Source organism: Malus sylvestris, chromosome 2 (assembly GCF_916048215.2).
Source record: "Malus sylvestris chromosome 2, drMalSylv7.2, whole genome shotgun sequence".
In the NCBI taxonomy this organism is placed as follows: domain Eukaryota; kingdom Viridiplantae; phylum Streptophyta; class Magnoliopsida; order Rosales; family Rosaceae; genus Malus; species Malus sylvestris.
The window spans coordinates 5873066-5897354 of NC_062261.1; the positions used below are offsets into that span (position 1 = coordinate 5873066).

At 34.6% G+C, this 24289-nt stretch overlaps 2 protein-coding genes across 2 annotated transcripts; both read left to right on the plus strand.

Annotated features, from left to right (window-relative positions):
* The first annotated feature begins 3234 nt into the window (after nucleotides 1-3234).
* On the plus strand, nucleotides 3235-4528 carry LOC126605733 (pathogen-associated molecular patterns-induced protein A70-like). Its single transcript, XM_050273175.1, has one exon. It carries the CDS (start codon nucleotides 3377-3379, stop codon nucleotides 4313-4315), a length of 939 nt encoding a protein of 312 aa, XP_050129132.1. The 5' UTR covers nucleotides 3235-3376; the 3' UTR covers nucleotides 4316-4528.
* Nucleotides 4529-8321: 3793 nt separating this feature from the next.
* LOC126588304 (uncharacterized) lies at nucleotides 8322-11797 on the plus strand. The gene is made up of 5 exons (XM_050253381.1): nucleotides 8322-10402; nucleotides 10500-10675; nucleotides 10721-10808; nucleotides 10898-11003; nucleotides 11105-11797. Exons 1-5 carry the CDS (start codon nucleotides 8322-8324, stop codon nucleotides 11795-11797), a joined length of 3144 nt encoding a protein of 1047 aa, XP_050109338.1.
* The last annotated feature ends 12492 nt before the right edge of the window (nucleotides 11798-24289 follow it).

The window sequence follows — 24289 nt, forward strand, 5'->3', positions numbered from 1 at the left end:
AAGTGACATTGCGTTCACTTAGAACAATAATAATGTTAGATTAGAACATTTCCCAAATATAAAGATTCTATTAATAAGCTTGTGCTATAACTCATCTAAGTTGTAACCAAATAGTTATTGGTTTAATTAATAACTCGCCTTCATGCACGTGCATGAGCACGTGCAGAAGACATTTTTTGAATCACGGTATGCTACGTGCGACTTACACGTTTTAAATGTATTTATATGCGTGAATTGACAAAAGGAAAGTCAAATATTTGAAGTAAAAGAATAATCTTGAATCATGCTAGAAAAAAACCCCTCACAAACCAATAAAAGCAGCTGAATTCACATAATAAAATCGGTCTTTCAATTTTCATCTACATTCTATTGAATTTACATAAAAAATAGAGAAAATAATATTTAATAAACAACTGATTGAATACATTATTCCTAGCCCATTGTGAGACTAAGCTCACTCATCCCCCTTAGTGTATATAATATCTTTTATTAAAAAAAAAATCATTTGACAACAAATTTAATCACATTATTATGTGCATGCAAAATACTTTTTTTATAACCGACATTACATGTCTCTTAAGATGTTTTGAACGTGTTTAAAAATAGAGAAAATAATATTTAATGAACAACTGATTGAATAATATTATTGCCATATTGAATCACATTATTGCTAGCTTATTGTAAGGTACTGATTATTAAAAAAGAAAAAACTATACAAAAAATAATAATTAAAAAAAACATTGTGAAAATGACGAAAATACATCTGCCACATTTGATGCATTATTTTGGGTTGCTTTTGAAGTTTTTTGTTTGAGGGGCATTTTTGTCCAATTTTTTCGGTGAATCTTGTGACACCAAAAAACACTGTTCATTGGACCCTTGGCTTTATATATAAAGAAGATATCTCTTTTTTTTCTAGTGTTTAAAGAGTTTTCTAAGTGCAAATCACTACCTTATTGACTACCAAAGAAATCACATAACAATGTTGGTGCAAAGGATATGGGGAGCTGCGTAAAGTATAAAACAACATACACAGTTACACACCCCTTCTTAAAATCCCGCTTAGCGCCTTTTAGACCCCGCCTAGCACTGCCTTGCCTCAGCCTCGTCTAGGCGCTAAGCAACTGGATACTGCCCAAATTAATCCTCAGATACTTAAAAATTAAGAAACGTGTCTAAACTTGCCTAAGCATCCGTCTAATCCACATATGTGAGACTCAGCCCGCCATCCTACTAGTGCAATACGTTTTTGTAAAACTTTGATTAAACATTAACAAAAGAAAGAAGAAGAAAACAAAACTTAATTAATTTTTTCCAGCGGCGTATATCACGGTACAGTTGTCTTTTGTCACTTTGCTATCCCCTATCAGTGATAAACAATAATTGCATGTGCACGTCCACTGCTCAAGTAAAGCTTTTGTAGATAAATCACTGTTTACCAAAAATATTGCAAAAGTCTTCGGCGCAATAATCCATTGCATCTTGACATTGACCTTTTACAACAAGGCAATGTTTTCTGTTTAAAAGATGTTAGGGAATTCCTTTTTTTTCGATAATATATTATAAATCAAAAGATATGATAGTTAATGGTTGAATTATTTCTTTAATTATTTAAAAAAAATACAACTATCAATCATCATATCACGTGATCTACAAAATATGATCTAATAAGATACTCTCTCTAACATCATCTTATTTGTATCTGTGTAAACAAGGCCATGTTAATTTGATGAGAAGTCAAAGTTAGGTTCGATGGAGACTTCTTTATTGATTTATATGTTATAATGTTATAGTTAGAACAAAAAATTATCAACAAATATTGTTCAAGAAATTGAAATTCTTAATTTCGTAACAAATTTTTGTCTCAGAATATGTACATGCTTGGAATTTCACCTTACAAAAGGCTTAGCAACTTTGTCAATTAAATTGTTTAAATAAGTGAATAGCAACAACGCTTGTATAATATATCACATATTATATAAAAAATGAATGTTTTGTGTACTTATCAACTCTTATATATGATAGAGTTCAATAACATGGCCTAAAACTTTAGTATTTCTAAACATTAAACTAAGCTTCATCATATCAAGTTTTCAAATATAAATAAGATGATCATGGGAATCACCCTTTTTTATTTCTTGAAGTATCATTTATCAATCGTGATCCTCTCTAATAAAATGAAAACTCGATAATGTCATATGATAATATGTAAGCATGAGTTTTTACTTAAATTTGTAATACAATACATGGAAGTTCATAATTAGAGCCGATCCGATTTTCTTTTTATATTTCTTAATTTTCTAATTACGCTTTTTATATTATTAATCAATAAACATGCCGTAAGTGGATATTTTGATTAAATCTCTCTTTCAAGATTATGTTAGATGATAGGTGGAGTTAACCTTAAGGGTAAGTAACTGCAAAATTTATTGGAATGTGATATTCACATACTCTCTTGATTTTCGACAATCAGATTCGAATGAATTGATGACGATCAAATCACATAAATTAACAATAACTGTGTGAGAAATAAATTGTGATATGTGGATAGTACACCCCCAATTCATTTCCACTTAATAAGGGCTTATTTAGAAGTGATTTAAAATGGCTGAAAATATTTTTCGTAAAAATGTTTTAGCACCAATTTTTAGTAAAAATACGAGTAAATCCTGGAAAAATACTTGAAGTACTTCATAAAAAAAGCAAATAACTGGTGCTCCATACAGGAACACTTTAAGTGTTTTTGGAACAAAAAACATTTTTCTAAAAGCATTTTTAATTATTTTTAAAGCAATTTCAAACAAATGATGTACCTTAAGATTTGTATTTTTTATTTTTTATTAAGTTATCCCCAGATTAGTTATATGTCGTGCATCTATCAAATCGAGAAATTTTTAGTTATGACGGAAATATAGATGGTACACTACATGTTTTTATGTAAGTGATGAAAAATTTAAAATTTTAATTTATTAAACTTTTAATACATATATCTCACAATTTATATAGAAACACATGATGTACCATATCATGTAACGGTCACGTTGAAAAATCTCTCTATCAAATCAACAGACGTCTGAAAACGATAAACACGTGCAACGTGTTAATACGCCCTGTGATCCCCATACAACCAAACCCAAAAAATCGTCACCTCTCTCCTTTTTTATAACGTCACCTCTCTCCTTTTTATGACGGCATCTCTCACCATTTTATATATCCGTTTGTGTCATCCTACTCACCAAAACCCCACGGTACTCCATTTTCATCTGCCATACAACAACAAAAATAACTCCCTCTCTCTCTCTCTCTCTCTCTCTCTCTCTCTCTCTCTCTCTCTCTAGAAGCTCACAGGAGTGAGAAGCAGCTGAGAAACTGCAACATGGCGGACCCGTCGTTGTCTTTGGCCATGTGGGCATGGATGCTCAGCTGGTTCACGCCCTCCTCGCTCTTCATCCTCCTCAACCTCATGATCGGCATCATAGTCCTCAGCTCCCGCTATGAGACCCACAAAAAACCTGAGCACCAACAACAACTGCAGCAGCAAGAAGAGCAACCCGGCCTGTTCAGCTCGCCTCAACTCGAACGAACCCCCTCACTCTTGGACCGGGTCCGGTCGATAAACTTCTCCCACTACAAATTCGAGCAACCGAATCCTGAAACCCATTACACGCCGCCACAACATGCAGATTTAGATAATTCGACCGGATCAAACCGGACTCCCTCACCCCTACTCGAACGAACTCCCTCGCTATTGGACCGGTTTCGGTCCATCAACTTTTCCCACTACCAATTTGAACAATCCACCAGCCCAGAAGTCCAATCCGGCGAATCAGCAGCACAACATCCTGGTTCGAGTCAGACAGACCGCAATAGTCCGGTCGGGTTAGCTAGGACACCCTCGCTCTTGGAGCGGCTCAAGTCGATGGATTTCCCATTCTACCGGCCCGCACATGCGGACCCAGAGAATAAAATTCATGAACCGGAAGCGTCCGAACATGAGGCCCACGATCCAAGTTCGAGTGAAGAAAACTTGGTTCATCGGAATAAGTCGAACTCGGGTAATGGCGCTCGGGTAAACCAGCATGAGAAGATAAAAAAGTCGGCCAGCGAGAACTCGCGGCTCCGAGGAGGGGTTGAAGGAAACAACAACGAAACGGACATTAGGCCAGCGACGCCGAGGGTGAAGAAAACGAGATCGTTTGGAGGACACGAAGCAGTTGACGCGAAAGCTAACGATTTCATAAACAAGTTTAAGCAGCAGCTGAGACAGCAAAGAGTTCAAGCAGCAGCTGAGACTGCAGAGGCTCGAATCAATTAAAAAAAGTAGCCAATAATAAGGTAGTGTTTTTCCTTTTAAAAAAAATAAAAAATAATTTATAGGTTTTTTTTGTTGTCTGTGAGACTCTGAGTTTGTGAATGTAATGGTATTTATTCAGTTTTGTGGATTATTTTGGGTCATGTGAATTAAGGATAATGCTTGTGTCCCATCGTCACTTGCTATTAATGAATTTTTATCGTTCAAATATTATAATTAGAACTGTTCGTAATCTTTATTATTATTTAAATATTATATTTACAAAAAAAATTATTCAATTTCGAGATCGTTTATTTTTCATACATATTAAACTAATTAACAGTTTAGTGACAAGTAACATCATATGATGAACCGTCTATTTGTTTTATGCATATGAATAACTAAATAATATTTAAATTGAATATTTTTTTCTCAGATATGATCTTTAGATGATGATAAAGATAATAAACGGTTTCAATTATGATGTCCGGACGATAAGGATATGTTAATCGTAAGTAGAGGGACAAATAATTTCCATATTAATTCTCCTTATATTAATTCTGATGATCCATCAATGGCTTAAGTTGGTATAATGAGTATTAATTTTATGAATGTATACATATATACTAATATTTGACTACAAAATTTTTTTAGAAAATGAGAAGGAGAGAGGGAGAGAACGTGGGGTGTGAGGTTTTTTTTTTCTTTAATATTGGAGGTATATTACCATCACCTGTAGGTGAGGTTTCAATAAAAAAAAAAAAATTTGGACATGTGAAATTACATTATTGCCTATCATTTTTTTTGTGTGATAGAAGACTAAGTAATATTTTAACCATTTTTTTGTTGACAAATACGATTTCATTAATTAATAAAGATAACTGGACATATATTTAAGTTGGTAGCTGATAGCAGTAAGGATGGGTTAATTATATATAATCGATGATGAAGGAATAATTTCCAAGGAAGAAGTCGTCGCAAGAATCTCAGTAATCTGACATGCATGAACATATTTATTTGTTTGAAAAAAGAAAGATATATTTTATATGTTGTTTAATATTTATATTTCTTCTTGAAAAAATTAAAAAAAAAAGCTTTCTTTTTTCGGTGTTCAAAGTGCCACAAATTCGTCAACCAAATTAATTAATTATTATTTCAAGAATGAATAATTTATTAATTATTACTCTTTACTAAAATAAATTATCGTTTTAGAAAGGTTAATTTTTTTAGTGAAATGATAGCGTTAGTAAGTTAAAAATTAGATTAGTCACCGGCGGAATTCGAACTCACGCCGTCATGTAAGGGCACAACAACTTTCCACCACTTGTTGTTTTAGAGAGGTTATTATTGTATCAATGAATGAATAATTTATTAATTTATTGTTAAATAAATATTATTACATTTAACAAGAATTTTTGTTTGTTCATTTATTACTATTATTATTTTTTAGCAAAAATACATATATCTTATAAAGCAACAATTATATGTATATGGCTTCAAACTTCTAAGAACTAGAAGATCAAATATTTTCAAAACATAATGCCCTTGAAGACAAATATACTTTAGAAGCATATTTTGAGAAATAGTTGAATTGAGAAAATAGAAGTTGTTTGAAAAAATAAAAGAAAATAGAAGTTGTTAAAAAAATAATTCTAAATATGTATTATGAATATTTATGTGTTAAGCTCTTTTATGTACCATGAATATCTATGTGTTATTTCTTTTACGTATTCACCATTATGAATTTATATATTCCCTCGGTCTTGAAAGATTTTAAGAAAATTTAATATCTTACGCATTTAATTAGCGAGGTTATTGAGTACACTGGCCCGGTTTTGAACTAAAATATTTATTATTTTTTCAAGATTATTACACTACTACAAAAGGACCCTATAGTGTCAGTTGTTGCGTCGGTTTAATATCATATAGTGGCGCACAAGAGAGTTGCGACACCCACTGAATATGACGTCGGATTTAGAAAGTCTGCGTCGCTTCTATATGCGACACGCATACTTAATGTCGCTTATAACCGACACACGTTTTAATAATTTTAAATACTGGCGTCGCTTTGAATAAAACAGTGTCGCTTTTAAGCGACATTAAGTATGCGTGTCGCATATAGAAGCGACACTAATTGATTTTTTTATATATTTTAAATCCTACGTCGGTTCTTAGCGACATATATTTTATTTTTTTAAATATTTTGAAACCCAGTGTCGGTTGTAAGCGACAGATTGATCGTCTTTATATTCACTCACCCGTGTTCATCTTTTCCTCTTGCATTTATCTCATTCTCACGGTTCACAAACCTTCTCTCTCTCACCTTCCGAGTTCTTCCAAGTTCATTCTTCACAAAGGTAAATTTTTCTTGCTTGTAGTATTTTTATTTTCTCCTCTTATGTTTAATATTTTGATACAATTTATTGTTGTAGGGAATTTATTTGAGCTGGTTGAGTATATAAAGAATTGATCGACGACGGAATTCTTCTATAATTTAGGTTTCTATCACTAAATTCTTTAATTTTTAAATTGTATAATACACAAGTTTATTTATTTAAAAATTGTAATTTAAGTAGTTAGATAAATTTCTATTATTTTTGTTAAATTACTTCATATTTAGGTGAAATAATTAATTTTGTCACTTGAATTGTTATGAGAAAATAGAATGAATATTATCTATAAGCATTTATGTTAAATTAACAACATTAAATATAACTTAAACTTATAATATTGAGTAATTTAAGAATATATTATGTTAAATTAATTTTTTTTTCACTCTAATTGTTATTTTAATTTGTTGTTATTTTGATAATTTTTTGTTGTTATTTACTAGAATGGATTAGATGAGAATAATTTGAATTGTTATGAGAAAATGGAATGAATATTATTTATATGCATTTATGTTAAATTAACAATATTAAATATAACATAAACTTATAATATTGAGTAATGTAAGAATATATTATGTTAAATTAATTTTGTTCGCACTTTAATTGTTACTTTAATTTGTTGTTATTTTGATAATTTTTTGTTGTTATTTACTAGAATGGATTAGATGAGAATAATTTGAATTGTTATGAGAAAATGGAATGAATAATAATTATAAGCATTTATGTTAAATTAACAATCTTAAATATAACATAAAATTATAATATTTAGTTATATAAGAATATATTATATTAAATTAATTTTTTTTTGCAATTTGAATTGTTATGAGAAAATGGAATGAATAATATTTATAAGCATTTATGTTAAATTAACAATATTAAATATAACATAAACTTATAATATTTAGTAATGTAAAAATATATTATGTTAAATTAATTTTTTTTTTTTTTGCAATTTGAATGGTTATGAGAAAATGAAATGAATAATATTTATAAGCATGTATGTTAAATTAACAATATTAATATAACATAAACTTATCATTTTTAGTAATATAAGAATATATTATGTTAAATTAATTTTTTTTTACAATTTGAATTGTTATGAGAAAATGGAATGAATAATTTAAATAAGCATTTATGTTAAATTAACAATATTAAATATAACTTTTGCACTATAATTGTTATTTTAATTTATTGTTATTTTGTTAACTTTTGGTTGTTATTTACTAGAATGGATTAGATGAGCATAATTTTGATAACTTTTTGTTGTTATTTTAATTTGTTTTTACTACAATAGGTGTTGAAAATTAAAAGATTGCAATCGTGATCGTGATAGAGTTCGAGGGTTGAAAGATAGAAATTGAAAATTCTAATAGTTATGCCTACATGATAGGGATTGCAAGATTGTAGGCATCTTAGTGTCAGCGTAATATTTTACCCTCGTAAACTGGTAAAACATGGACAAGAGTTGGTTGACGATACCTCGAAATTTTGAAGCGTATACAGCTGGAATTAATTTGTTTTTGGATCAAGCAGTTGCAAATGGTGTTGGTCCTGATAAGTTTAGATGTCCTTGCAAAAGATGTTGTAATCGATATACTTTTGTTAGGAACACTATTATTGAACATCTCATATTGTATGATATGGATAAAGATTATAAAAATGCTTGCTGGCGACGTCATGGCGAGCAAAACATTGGAGAGCAAAATGTGGCAATTGGAGAAGAAGAAACAGGAGATGAGGTGATTGGTATGCATGACTTTCTTAATGATGTATTTGTCCAACCATTAACAGAAGAAGGTGTTGGGCCGTCTACTGAACCGTCTATTGGGGAAGGGCGTCCAGAAGAGGTGGAGACTTTTTTTAGGTTGCTTGAAGAAGCAGATCAAGATTTGTGGCCAGGGTGTAAGGAGTTTAAGAAATTAGAAGCAGTTGTAAGGCTGTATCAGATCAAGTGTTTAGCGGGAATGCCAGACGACATCTTCACAACTTTACTGGAGTTAATTAAAAGAATGTTGCCTGAAGGGGATTGTTTGCCTGAATCATGTTATAAGGCAAAAAAACTTATAAATGACTTGGGTCTTACGTATGTGAAAATTGATGCATGTCCCAATGATTGCATGATCTATTGGAAAGATACTTCGGATTTGACCGTGTGCTCGGTTTGTGGTGAATCAAGATATAAAGTTACCAACGCAGCGGATAGGTCGAGAAAAAAGATCGCAGCTAAGGTTATGTGGTATTTTCCTTTAAAACCAAGATTGCAACGATTTTTTATGTCGAAGCATACGGCTGAACATATGAGGTGGCATGCAATTGAATGTCCTAAAGATGAGTTTATGAGACATCCTTCAGATTCTCCAGCATGGAAGCATTTGGATAATTTATATCCGGATTTTGCGTCAGAAATTCGAAATGTTCGATTAGGGTTGGCCAGTGATGGATTTAATCCTTTTGGAAAAATGAGGAATGATCATAGCACATGGCCGGTGGTGCTTTCTGTTTACAATTTGCCGCCTTGGATGTGCATGAAGCAACCAAATTTGTTGTTGTCTATTTTAATACCAGGACCGCGCAGTCCTGGTAAAGAGATTGATGTATACATGCGTCCACTGATTGACGAGTTGAATGAGTTGTGGGAGGTGGGCACTCCAACTTATGATGCGTATTCCAACCAAAGTTTTATGATGAAGGCTGCTGTCTTATGGACTATAAGTGATTTTCCGGCTTATGGAATGTTGTCAGGATGGAGTACACATGGCTATAAAGCATGTCCACATTGCATGCATGATAAAGAATCCATTTACTTGCCGGCGAGTCGTAAAATTTGTTATATGGGGCATCGACGGTTTCTTGAAGATAATCATAGGTTTCGAAGGCAAACCACAGCTTTTAATGGTCGTCGTGAGCATCGTAGTGCACCAAGGCAGTGGACTGGTTTACAATGTCTTGAAGAACTTTGTACATTGAGATTTACTTTTGGAAAACCAAAGAAAAATGCTTCAGTCGGGCAACGCAGAAAAAGAACTTCGAGCAGTACAAGTGGTAACAGTCAGTGGAAGAAGAAATCTATTTTTTATGAACTACCTTATTGGAGGCATCTGTTGATTAGACACAATCTTGATGTTATGCATATCGAGAAGAATATATGTGACAGTCTGGTGGGAACATTGCTAGGTATAGAAAAGTCTAAAGATGGATTGGTTGCACGTGCAGATCTTGAAGTCTTGAACATAAGACGCAGTCAACACCCACGTAGAGAAGGAAATAGAACATTTCTACCTCCAGCTTTGTTCACGTTGAAAAGAGAAGAAAAAACTGCGTTTTGCAATGTGTTGTCTACTATTCGGGTCCCCGATGGATATTCATCAAATTTATCGCGATGTGTGCACGTGAATGAACGAAAAATACATGGGTTGAAAAGTCATGATTGCCATGTTTTAATGCAGCAGTTACTCCCGCTTGCAATACGCTCGGTTTTGCCTAAAGCTGTTACTATGATATTATTAGAGTTGAGTGCAATTTTCAGACAATTGTGTAGTAAGAAGGAGTCTGAGGAAGGATTCAAGGAACTGAGTTCAAGAATTGCCTTGACATTATGTCAACTTGAAAAAATATTTCCTCCTGCATTTTTTGATATAATGGTGCACCTTCCAGTTCACTTGGCAGATGAAGCAGCTCTTGCAGGGCCTGTTCCCTATAGATTGATGTATCCAATTGAACGGTAATTAATAATTTTTTATAAATTTTTTACAATTGTAGTCATAACTTTAATTTATAATTATTACAATTGTAGTCATAACTTTAATTTATAATTATAGGTATTTGCAAACGTTGAAGCGCAATGTTTGTAATAAAGGTCGTCCTGAAGGTTCTATGGCTGAAGCAAATTTGATGGATGAGTGCTTGTCCTTCTGTTCCATGTATCTTAGAGGTGTCGAGTCTCGTCGTAACCGTAGAGGCCGAAATGAAGATGGTATTGGACGTGGAGTGTCTGGTGGGTTATCAATTTTTGACTCCAAATGATGTTATATGGGTTCAGGAGAACATGTAGAGCTCGATCTAAATACTCTTGATCAGTGCCATAGATATATTCTAAATAATTGTGATGAAGTGAACCTATTTAGAAGGTAATAACGTTTAATCACACGTTTTAATGTTTTATTGATTTTCTTAACTTTGAAAAATTAATTATCTAAATTTCGACATAATTGTGTAGCCAACATGAGGAATTCTTGAAAACTAAACATCGTCGAGAAAGGTTAACTATGCGCCAAATTAAGGAGCTAAGCAAGAAAGAATTTCCAGAATGGTTCAAGCAACATGTGAGTTGATATAACAATCACATTATTTATTTATTGTTTTGCATTTTAATTATAACATGTTATAGTTATTCTGTCAATTTTTATCTTCATACTTATTACAGATGAATTCAAGCTATCATGCTAATGACACGTTGATATCTGAAGACTTGCATTGGCTAGCTAATTATCCTAGTAGGGTTGTGAGTAGATATAAAAGTCACATTGTTCATGGATTTAGATTTCGTATAAAATCTGTGGATGATAAGCATAAGAATCAAAATTGTGGTGTCTTTGTACCTGCAAATGTTCCTGGAGCAATTGGGCAAGTGAATTGTTATGGCAGAGTTGTTGATATGTTCGAGGTTAAATATTGTGGTCCTACTGAGGCGGAAGATAGGGGTCGAGCTGTGATGTTATTTAAGTGCGAATGGGTTAATAGTGAAAGTCCACGAGGAATGAAGACCGATCAATATGGATTTACTATGGTGAATTTCAATCAATTGGGATTTAAAGAGGATCCTTTCATACTAGCATCACAAGCATTACAAGCATTTTATGTGGATGACACAATTGAAAAAGATTGGCACGTAGTTGTTCGAACTCAGCCGAGGGATTTGTTTGACGTACTAGAGGATAGTGATGCTATTGATGATTATGCCATATCGAATTTGGATGATCGAATTCTTGATAATGAAAATTTTCATACAAGGGTTGGCGTGGAAGAGACTCCTTTTCTTGAATCATTAGCGCTGCCTACCGAGTTCGTTAATCATGCCAATGTCGACGATGAGCTAACAGATGATGAAGGAGAATAAATATGTTAATTATTTTATGTATTAATTATCCTATCTTTCATTTCGTATGTTATGTTATCTTATTATCAAAATTATATTTCTGTTTTTTTTATTAAGTATTAAATATAAGTTAAACCTTTTATTTTTAATATTGGGTTATAATTTTTTTTTTTAAGCTTGTTTCCTGTCGCTTTTAACCGACGTCGGTTTAATTAAAATATTTTGGACGGCATTTTTCGCGGTTTTTTAATTCAGTTGGCGTCGGTTTTAACCGACGCAATGAAAGCTTATTTCGACGCAATGTCATTTTAGCGTCGGTTTGATCCGACGCAATATAAGCCTATTTCGACGCAATGTCAGTCTATTTCGACGCAAGTTAAAAACCTGTTGTGAATTATATGTATTAATGCGAAGAAAGGATGATTATTTTTTCTTATTTAAAGTTCACGAAATTTTTTGAGCTGTTAATTACACTATTTTTCTTTTTATTTAACAATTTTATACTTCTAAAAACTTTAACAATTTTATACACTAGTGGATATCCCAAAATCTTGTGTTATACTTAATGAAAGTATGAATAAACTATTTAAGTGTTAGTGAATGTATCGTTTTGATGGAATACGAACTCTACGAAACTAATTTCAACGATCGAACCGTCAAACATGTTTGTGTATACTTCGAGATCGCATACGCCAAAAATTAAAAAAAAAAAAACTTTCTGAGACACAGTAATGGGAAAAACTTATTCGACGGTTATTAACGAAAAATCACGATGTAACGGTTATTTTAACTCCGATTTTGATGATTTTTTATATGTACACTCCTTCACCCTATATGAATACGGTGAATGAATGCGATCTTCAATTTGAAATATTTACACTAGTGGATATCCCAAAATCTTGTGTTATACTTAATGAAAGTATGAATAAACTGTTTAAGTGTTAGTGAATGTATCGTTTTAATACAACAAATTATTTGCATAAGAAAAATTCATTTTAAACGAATAATGATAAGTTAAGATAGAATATTTGTGGTGAATTTAGAATATTTATCATAATATTTTATGAACTAGTTGGTCAATTATTTACAATAAAAATCAAAATTTTAAGGATATTATAAACCGAACAATGTTTGATCAAAAGTTTCAAAATTATAGATGTTTGATTAAAACAATTCAAATATAAGCCATCAATATCAAAATGTTCCTAAAATTATATTTGTGTTTTTATTAAGCATTATGTATAAGTTAAATTTTATATATTAAAATATTATAAGAAATAACCTTTTTTTATTTTAACTATTTTTTTTCTCCTGCGTTTCCATTTTTTCTTTTTTAGTTAAACTCTTTTTTTATTTTTTTGTTGGGCGGGAATTTTCCCCGTTTTTTTGCACGGGGAAATGGATCGGAAGAATTAGGGTGGAATTGGACGTGCGAAAGAAACGAAGCATCGAAATAATAAATAGTTGCATCGAAATAATAAGTAGTGGCGTCGGTTTTAATCGACGTAAATACTTATTATTTCGACACAACCACTTATTATTTCGACGCCTCGTATTATACGTCGGTTTAAACCGACGCAACCAGTTATTGTTTCGACGCAGGCATTTATTTCTATGCCTCGGTTCTTTCGCACGTCCAATTCCGAGGACACTGCAATTAATGTCTGTCAGAATAACGTCGGTTAAAACCGACGTCATTGTCCTCTATTTCGACGCTAGTTAGAAATGTCAGACTATAACGTCGGTTTTAAGCGACGCAATATGCCCATATTTCGACGCCTCGGTCACATTCGCACGTCCAATTCCGAGGCCACTGCAATTACTGTCTGTCAGAATAACGTCAGTTCAAATCGACGCAATTAGCCTATATTTCGACGCTATTTAAATCTGTCAGACCTAACGTCGTTTTGAAGCGAGGCAATGTTACCTTATTTCGACGCTAGTCAAAAATGTTGCAGAGGTGGTGTCGCTTTGAAGCGACGTAATAGTTGCATATTTCGACGCTAATTTTTTTGGCATATTTAAGGTTCTACGACCTATTTCCGTCTCTCTCATTTCACTCCCCATTTCACTCCCTTCACTCCCCATTTCACTCCCTTCACTCCCTTCACTCCTATTTCCGCACTTCTTCCTTTGGTTTCGCTATGGATAGTAGTTGTGATTCTCAACGTGATGAGGAACTTCATGTGGAAGAGGAGGAGGTCGAAGCTGGTTATTTTTCTACATTATTATTGGATTCGTTTTTTTTTTTTTTGTGTTTAATCTTCTATTATCCTTATAAACTAAAAGTTTACATCTGTTTCCAACTTTTTTGGTTTGTTTTAACTGTGGTTTTGTTATGAACAAGGAACTTCTCAACGGAGGCGAGGACCCTCAGTTCCCAAATGGACGAAACAGCTTTGTTCGTTTGATATGTCTGGAAAATGCGTTAGTGATAACTCTAGTGCATTTTCAAAATATGTGGCATCGGAGGTTAGAGACCACAGAATTCTCCCATTGGCGAAGCATTGGCGTAAGATTAAGGATGTAGATAAGGAAGCTTTTTGGAATAGAATTAAGGTATAGGTATTTATATTTTTATTAGAAAATAAAAGAATAATTCAATGATTGTTATAATATTTGACTTGGTTGATTTATTTATTTTTTATTTTTTATTTTATGGATGTAGGGAAATATTGTTTTTGAAGATGCTGATATACCAAGATTGCCTTTGATCCGCTTTATGACGCTTAAGGTTGCTGAGCATGCACATAAGGAGTACAGAAATAAGTTAAAAAAAAAATATTATACCAACAGAGCTGCAGAGGAGCATCCCCAGCCTCCTCCTGATGTGAATCCTACCCAGTGGGGTAATTTGTTGGCATACTGGAGTGGAGATAAAACAAAGGTAAACGATGTAGTTTATTTCGTTATAACTATAAATTTGTGTAATAATTTTTTTATTTTTATTTTCAGGAGGTTGCTGAAAAAAACAAGATTAATCGGCAAAAGAAAACAATGAACCATACTACTGGTACAAAATCTTTTGCAAGAAAGCGGCAAGAATATGTATGGATTGTACAATTTGAAGAAATGTTATTTTATATATTCTATAGTTATAAATTTTAATTTTAACGAGGTTAGCCTAAAATTGTTTGTGTGAAATTTTATTTTTGGTAAAGCGGAAGAAGCATGGGAAAGAAGCTGATCCTGTAACCTTTTTTCGTGAATGTCATACACGAAAAAATGAAGCTTGGATTGATGAAGAATCGGAGCGTACAGGGGTAATTTATTTTACTGTGTTGGTATTTCATTATTATTCAAATTTATTATCTATAGCTTATTGTTCTGTTTTACGATTGAATTTTTCTTTTTAAAAATTGTAATGCTAGGCAACAATGGAGAGCAATCTGCAAACTTTGATTCAGTCGGGGCAAGAGGATAATGAAGATCTTAGGACCCAAGTGTATGTTGACACAATGGGTCCTGAGAGGTATAATAGAGTCAGAGGATACGGTCATGGGGTGACTCCTGATATGGTGTCCTATGCATCTTCTTCGTCTTCTACATCAATTTCCTCCAAGAGGTCATCTAACAGTGCAATGGCATTGCTGATGACTCAAAATAATGAGTTGAAATTGAGGGACGAAAATAACAATAAACGGATTTCGGACCTAGAGAACAAGCAAGGTCAGTTGTTTGCGTGGCTTTTCCAAAGATTTCAGCCACAAGCACAACCACAACCACCGTTTAGCCCGGGAACCCAACAGTCAGGCCAGAGTCAGCCTCCTCCTCCTCAACAGTCGGGTCAAAGTCAGCCGCCCCTTGCATATCCTTATGCTGGCTATAATCAGCAACCTCCGTATCCTATGTATCCGCTGCCTATGCAGCCCACGCCATACATGCAGCAGCCGCCTATGCCATACATGCAGCAGCCTCCCATGCCTTACATGCAGGAGCCGCCTTATCAAGTGCCAGTATATCGACCCGAGATGGCTGCGCCTTGTCCTGAATTTCCAGCTGGGGGGTTTGCTGAAATGCTTGCGGGTGTTGGATCTGATGTGGACTTGTCGAGGATGTTGGCATCAAATATAGGACCTCAAGGGCGAGAAGGATCTGTGCCACATTCAGGCGCAGATTCGGTTCCGTAGTTTATTTGGTTCGCTTTCTTGTCGGTTAAATATGACACTTTAATCGTTCTATCTTTTTTGTTTTTTATGTTATGTTTGTAATGTCGGATTTAGTAGTTGTTATGACGGATGGGTTTTTGTATATTTTGACATTATTTTTATTGTTAATTATTTTCATTAATGTATGGACAATATTGTGTATGTTGGCACTATTTTTTTTAATTATTTTTATTAATGTTTTTTTTTTACCTTGAAATTAATTAATATAATTATATAAAAATTTTCTGTTACAATGAATCGAAGAAGAATGCGATTTGTGTGTTTTTTTTATTATTATTAACAAAGGTGGTGTCGGTTAAGACCGTTATTCGGTTGCATATTTTATTTATTTAATTGTTATTTGACGTCGGTTTATGGGATATTAAATTGATTTAATATTATTTCAGTGTCATTTAAAAGCGACAGTAGGAATTATATTTTACAATTAAATTGCTATTGAACGTTGCCTTAAAGCGACGTAACGTGTAAGTATGCGTCGCTTTAAACCGACGTTAGTTTAGTGTCGCTTTAAAGCGACGCTATGTAGTGTCGGTTTAAGCCACCAAACCGACGCTAAAGCCCTTTCGTGACGCTAGCAATAGTGTCGCTTTGAAAATGCGACATTACATTGTTTTATGTCGCATTTTTGCCAAAATTGCGACAGAAATCTGATTTCTTGTCGGTTTTGACTCCGACGGTGATAGCATAAATTGTAGTAGTGTTAATTGGGTTTTTATTGTAAATGATCTTTGAAATTGAGCTACTGACACACTCCGATCTAGATCAAGGCATGTTGGCCGTCACGTGAGAGTGACGTAGTCATGTGCACAGTGCGGAAGCAATATCAATATAAGAAATGTGAATAAACAAAAACCAAACCAACTAGAGCACTAAATAAGATAAGGTGCAAGACGAGAATGAGTGTGATTACACATAACCAGAGCATAGGTAACCTAAGTGCAATTCAGCATGACGAATACTAAATATACAACACCCAAAGGTGATCCTACATTTGTGATGATCTATCAGAACCACTGTCAGATCCTCGTGAGCCACCAACAAAAACTCCTACCTAAAACCTGGAGGTGTGCAAAATAGAAAATGTGAGTGGGCAAAAACAAAGCTTTTCAAAACCATTTCAATTATCAAAGGTAGTAACCCCTCGCCGTAAAACCTGTATAATTTCCCAGAAAATAGAATATATATATATTTCAAAACCATGCTCAGAATAATAATATTCAAAGTTATGCCATGCCAAATATCTCAAAATAACGGAATAAGTAACTCAGGTGAAATAACTTATGAGAAATAACATATCAGCCGGATCCACCTAAAGTGGCATGTCTGGCTAAATCTATAGCTCAACAAGTATGTCTGCACACGAGTCGGAACCACCTAAAGTGGTCTGTATGACAAGACTGAGTGTAAATAAATACGCTATAGTGCTACGATCACATGAAGACTGTGCGATAATTCGCGGGTCACCTACGAGTCGGAACCACCTATAGTAGTTTGTGCGACAGGACTGTGCACCTAACTTGGATCCAATGAGAGCGTATGGTGCGGGAGGTGAACATCGCGTGAAGGACTGTGCCCTAACCACGGGCGGGAGCACTAACATGGAGGTGCAGGTTTATGAGCTCTCAACACATCTCACATAATCATCAATACACATAAACAATCTACCACTCACCTGGTATTTACCTGATCGTCCACAACGTCAAATCACATTTATGCATACCATACAAATTCATAGTCTAAGCATAAATCAATAGGCATGGCATTTCAAAACATATTTTCATTTAAAACACATTTTATGGGAAAAATACAAAGTTTATAAGTATATACTGAAAACCAAAAGCCCACTCACTGGTATGTGGAAGGGTCGTAGTCCCCAAGTCTTGCTTGATTGTGCTCGTCATCGGGATATATCTCACCTATATGCGAAACAATTATATAAATGTTATTTTAGAGCACATAAACAAAAGTATGTAATAACTTCTCATACATTGCTAGACACGCTGCCCACGCACAGGCACGTGCCTGGTACACTGACGGATTCCCTAACGGCGTTAGGGAATATTTCGTTAAATAAAAGCATATACCGTTATAGATACCTGACGCCGTTAGAATATTCCGTCAAAGTTGACGAAATATTTGCCTTCTTCTCTAACGAGTCACCGAATTCCGTCGCCGTCTGTTATCGCCTGTAACTGTAAAATCTTTAAACTTTAATATCTCTTCCATTTCTCAACCAAATTCGATGAAATTTTCACCAAAACGAAGCTTACAACGAGTAGAACACATTTTTACCACTTTGGGGACCTAAAAACAACTGAAACTTGCCAGAAAAACTCGCGGAAACCGGTCAAACCCTACAACTATATAAACCTGAGTGTTCTTACATCAAAAACCTTCCAAAATTCTTCCAAAGTGCTAGAAAAGCAAGAATCGAACCTTCTTAAGTCTCAAAACTACTTGAAACCTTCGCGATCACGTCGAGTGAACAGTGCACCTCACCAGGGGTTTTTGGTTCTCGGGTTCTCGAAGGTCTCACGTCCAACCAAGGATATGAATCGACTCCTGGGCTTGCAAAGAACATAAAAATCACCTTCACAGTCTCGATTCATGCCTGCAAAGGTAGGTTTGAAATCTGTCCGTACAATTGTACGAAAATGGAAAGAAGTCCGAGAGGGAAGGAGAGAGAGAAAAGGGTCAATAAGATTGGTTGGTGTGTGTGTGGTCCTAGTTGGTCACCAAACAAAAACAAACAAAATCTTAAGTTCCAATTGGGTCCAAATCTTAGTCTATTTACACATACACAACTCAATGCTCAAGGGTAAAACCGTCATTTCCACGCTATCGAGAAAATATTTCGGGACGGGCTGTCATAGCTACTCCATCAAGATGATTCTTAAAATTGAAAATCCATCAATGTAGTCATTGAAATTGGGTGTTGCAAATCAATGTGGTTTTTCTATCATAATTCTGTAAAAAAAAAAATTATGTGTTGTTGTGGCACACATATAGGTCTCACGAATTTAATTAAATATTATTATGTGAATTTAAAATATTTAAAAAATAAAAAAAAAATTATTTAAATTTAATTAAGTATTATTATGTGAATTAAAAATATTTAAATAATAAAAAAAATTATTTAAAATTAATTAAATATGATTATGTGAATTAAAAATATTTAAATAATAAAAAACAATTTTTATTTTTTATAATAAAAAACTGAAAGAAAAAAAAAGGAAGAATCACCACCCAATCAATAAGAAAATGGAGAGCTTAAAAGCAGCTTCAACAAACCCAGTCGTCCTTCTATTTCAGGTCTCTCTCTCTTTCTCTCCTCTGCTTACTGTTTATGCTTTTTCTTCTTATGGGTTTTTGGTTTAATGGCGTAAGAGAAATAGGTTGTGGGAAAAAAAACATAAAGTCTTGAAATTTATGGAAGTGTACAGATTTTCAGCAGTAAAAAATAACCCAGTTGCTCTGTTTTTTTATGCGGTATGAAAAACCAGGGGAGACGACAGTGACTGGAACCAAACACGTTTTGCAGATCTTGGAGAGCTTGAACAGTCTGTAAGTTAATTCTTTAGTTTATATACATATATAACGACTGACTCATATACCAATCTAACCACTAACCTGAGGAAGACATCGTCTCAGAAATAGGGTAAAGAACTGAGGCTCTTCTGTGTCTCTGCACTGTCCGGAAGCAAGGCTCACTCAATGGGGCTTGAGGATTTCTGTATACTTGCAGGTATTTAGTGAGAGCACAGGGACCTCAGTTATATACTATAGGTGATGGTCTTTGATTAGGAGTCCTCCCATTAAGTAAACCCTATCAAAGATGAACTTTATCACCGAAGATTACTTGTGCATAAATCAGCTAGAAGAGTTCTAGTTTATCTAAGAATGTTTCTGACTTGTATACCTAAGTAATACAACTCCTTATAAGTCTGCCACATGTGATAAAGTTAATCTCCTTATCGTCCCAAAAGACTTTGTACAAATCACAAAGTGTTTGCTCTCAAATAGAACTTACATTCTCCCACTAGAGCAAATACTTTGTAAAGTTGTATAATCATACTGGAGTTGGGAAGGATCTGAATTGGCCATGAGATTAACTTTCGACACTTCTTAGTTTTCCAGTCTTCGTCATTGTTAAGCATTCATGAGAATTATAGGGCAACACACTCATTACACTGAAGAGTACCGTCCCCATAATTACTTGCAGTAAAGCTTATCAACACATAAGATTCCAACAAGATATATAGCATGCAAGACACAACCGAGCATGTATTAATTATGTCTAACATTTGGTCCCTTTCAGAATCAAAATGATCCATGTGCTTCTATATAAAGCCCTCAGGTTGTCCGACACTGTATAATGAATAAAAATCATAAACAGCATGCAAAATATTCATGCATTATCATAGCTAAAAAAACTGAACCCTTTAAGGAAACTTGAACAACCTTTCAGCTTTATTCTTTATTAGCTAAGAAAACTTCATTGTTAATACTCAAACTTATCCTTCATAACATAAATTGCTATTGAATGAAAACTAGCATAAAAGTTGAAACCTGTTGCATAGCTCCCACTAATTCGCTGCATCAAAACCAGCCAAGACTCCCATGCTAGTGACATGCTTCTTGAAAACGATGGTGGGAACTGCTTTATTTAACGGATCAGCGATCATGGATCCAGTTTCCAAATAATCAACCTTAACTAAACCGGCCATCACCTTCTCTCGAGCAATGAGATATTTTATATCCAAATTCCTTGTTGCATTAGATCTCTTATTATTTTTAGTAAAGAATATGGCTGCATTATTATCACAGAAAATCTGTATAGGTCTCGATATAGAGTCCACTACTTGAAGCCCAACTATGAAATTCTTCAACCAAACAGCTTGATTCACTGTTTCACAGACTGATAAATACTCTGCAACCATTGTTGACGCTGCCACAGTTCCTTGTTTGACAGACTTCCAAGAAACCGCACCACATGCCATTAAGAAAACATAACCTGTAGTTGACTTCATATCATCTGGACAACCGGCAAAATCAGAATCACTATACCCTTCCAAAACCAAACTCTCGGTTCTTTTATACACCAACATATGGTCCTTGGTTCTCTGAAGGTATCTCAAAACTCTTTTGGCAGCATTCCAGTGAGCTTCACCTGCATTGGATTGAAACCTCCCAAGCACGGAAATGGTGAAAGCCAAGTCAGGCCTTGTGCACACCTGTGCATACATTAAACTTCCCACCAGGGAGGCGTATGGTTTGTCGTCCATAGCCTTCCTCTCTAAGTCTGTTTGTGGACACTGCTGCTTACTCAATTTATCACCCTTCGATATAGGCATCTCAGTAGTTCCACACGAAGACATATTAAACCTTCTTAACATTTTCTCTATGTATGCTTTCTGTGACAAGCCTAGCAAACCTCTCCTTCTATCCCTTTTGATCTCAATGCCTAAAACATATGTCGCTTCTCCCATGTCTTTCATTTCAAAATGCTTTTGCAAAAAAGTTTTTGTATCATCCAACAAACTGTGAGAATTCGTGGCAAGTAATATATCATCCACATAGAGAACTAGGATGATAAAGTTGCTACCACTGAACTTCAGATAAATGCAATTGTCTGAAGGATTCTCGGTGAAGCCATGTTCTTTCACAATTCTATGAAATTTCAAGTACCACTGCCGTGATGCTTGCTTCAATCCATATATGGATTTGTTGAGTTTGCACACTAGGTTTCTTCCTTCTCCCTCCTTGAAACCTTCTGGTTGACGCATGTAAATGCATTCTTCCAGGTCCCCATTCAAGAACGCCGTTTTTACATCCATTTGATGTAAAATCAAATCAAAATGAGCCACCATAGACATAATAACCCTAAACGCATCCTTTGTCGACACGGGGTTGAATGTTTCTTTGTAGTCTACACCCTCCTTTTGCGTGAAGCCTTTCGCAACAAGCCAGGCTTTGTGCCTTTCTATGTTTCCGTTTGAATCCTTTTTTGTTTTGAAAACCCATTTGCATCCTATGGGTTTTGATCCTTCTGCCTGTTCCACTAGATCCCACACTTGATTGTTTGCCATCGAACTCAGTTCACTCTTCATGGCTTCTATCCATTTATCAGCATCTGGTCCTGCAATTGCTTCTTTGTAACTCATCGGATCATTAAACTCTGAAAGATCAGTGTCAACCTGTGTCAAATATACGAAATCATTTAGGGTTGTAGGTTTTCTAACCCTAGATGACCTTCTTATATTTGCAGCACCCGCAGCCGTGATGTTGTCTTCATGTGCATGGTGTTGTTGTTGTTGATTACCTGTCTCAGTTTTTGGTGATTCCCTATACTTTGCCTCAATGGACTTCAAAAAATCTTTTGCATTTGCTTCATCAGGAAAGCCACCTCTCACCACATCTGTCATGCTCCTTTTGATGATCAATAGGGCAATTCTGTTGGATTTGTGCCATTTTGCACACTAGGTTTCTTCCTTCTCCCTCCTTGAAACCTTCTGGTTGACGCATGTAAATGCATTCTTCCAGGTCCCCATTCAAGAACGCCGTTTTTACATCCATTTGATGTAAAATCAAATCAAAATGAGCCACCATAGACATAATAACCCTAAACGCATCCTTTGTCGACACGGGGCTGAATGTTTCTTTGTAGTCTACACCCTCCTTTTGCGTGAAGCCTTTCGCAACAAGCCTGGCTTTGTGCCTTTCTATGTTTCAGTGAATCCCAGCTCTTTGAATCTCAATACAGTTGAGCCTCTTACTGGTGTCAACTACAGAAAGTGGAAACAAGATCTCGAAATCGTTTTGGGAGTTATGGACTGGGATTTGGCACTGAGAACTGAAGAACCTCCGGCACTCACTGATGACAGCACTGCAAATCAGAAATCCAAGTATGAAAAATGGCACAAATCCAACAGAATTGCCCTATTGATCATCAAAAGGAGCATGACAGATGTGGTGAGAGGTGGCTTTCCTGATGAAGCAAATGCAAAAGATTTTTTGAAGTCCATTGAGGCAAAGTATAGGGAATCACCAAAAACTGAGACAGGTAATCTCATGAATGCTCTCACTACCATGAGATATGATGGGGTTCAAAGTGTGTGAGAATACATATTGAAAATGGTGGACGTTGCTGGAAAACTCAATGCACTCGAGGTACCAATTTCTGATACTTTTCTGGTACATGTCATTATGAATTCTCTGCCTGAAAGTTATACACAACTCAAAGTTTATTATAATGGTCTACGTGAGAAATGGGATGTGAATGAATTGATAGCTATTTGTGTGAGTGAAGAAGAAAGGATGAAGAAAGAAAGGTTTGAGAAAGAGAGAATTGAGTCTGTGAACCTTGTCCAAAGTGTCACTAGGGCCACTAAATCTCATATACCATGTAAGTTAATTCTTTAGTTTATATACATATATAACGACTGACTCATATACCAATCTAACCACTAACCTGAGGAAGACATCGTCTCAGAAATAGGGTAAAGAACTGAGGCTCTTCTGTGTCTCTGCACTGTTCGGAAGCAAGGCTCACTCAATGGGGCTTGAGGATTTCTGTATACTTGCAGGTATTTAGTGAGAGCACAGGGACCTCAGTTATATACTATAGGTGATGGTCTTTGATTATGAGTCCTCCCATTAAGTAAACCCTATCAAAGATGAACTTTATCACCGAAGATTACTTGTGCATAAATCAGCTAGAAGAGTTCTAGTTTATCTAAGAATGTTTCTGACTTGTATACCTAAGTAATACAACTCCTTATAAGTCTGCCACATGTGATAAAGTTAATCTCCTTATCGTCCCAAAAGACTTTGTACAAATCACAAAGTGTTTGCTCTCAAATAGAACTTACACAGTCTGCTACTACCTTCCCTCACGACAGCCGCAAGTTCGACGGTGGCACTCTGAAGATACCCAGAACTTCGTGGGAGAGTGGGAGGGGGCGGGATGGGGGTTGTAGTGGGAGGGTGGGAAGGCAAGAAGATGATGAACAGCGTTCAATCATCTTCATCTTCATTTTTTATTTTTTTTATTTTTTAAGTTTTTAATTATAAAAAATAAATTTTGTTTTTTATTATTTAAATATTTTTATTCACAAAATAATATTTAATTAAATTGGTGGGATCCATTTATGTGCCACATTAGCAATTAACAGAATTTTTGACGAAATTGTAACGGAATGATCACATTGATTTGCAACAGCTATTTTCAAGGACTACATTGATTGATTTTCAATTTTAGAGACCATTTTAATTGGGTGGGTTAATTTCAGGGATCATTTGTGATAAAAAAAACCTTATTAATTTATCAAACATTCATTTGTCG

Bases quoted from the DNA above. Each gene is read 5' to 3' on its own strand.
- LOC126605733 (XM_050273175.1), top strand. From the start codon at position 3,377: ATGGCGGACCCGTCGTTGTCTTTGGCCATGTGGGCATGGATGCTCAGC.
- LOC126588304 (XM_050253381.1), top strand. From the start codon at position 8,322: ATGGATAAAGATTATAAAAATGCTTGCTGGCGACGTCATGGCGAGCAA. The intron at 10,809-10,897 runs GTAATAACGTTT...ATAATTGTGTAG, and splicing joins GAAGTGAACCTATTTAGAAG to CCAACATGAGGAATTCTTGA. The intron at 11,004-11,104 runs GTGAGTTGATAT...TACTTATTACAG, and splicing joins CAGAATGGTTCAAGCAACAT to ATGAATTCAAGCTATCATGC.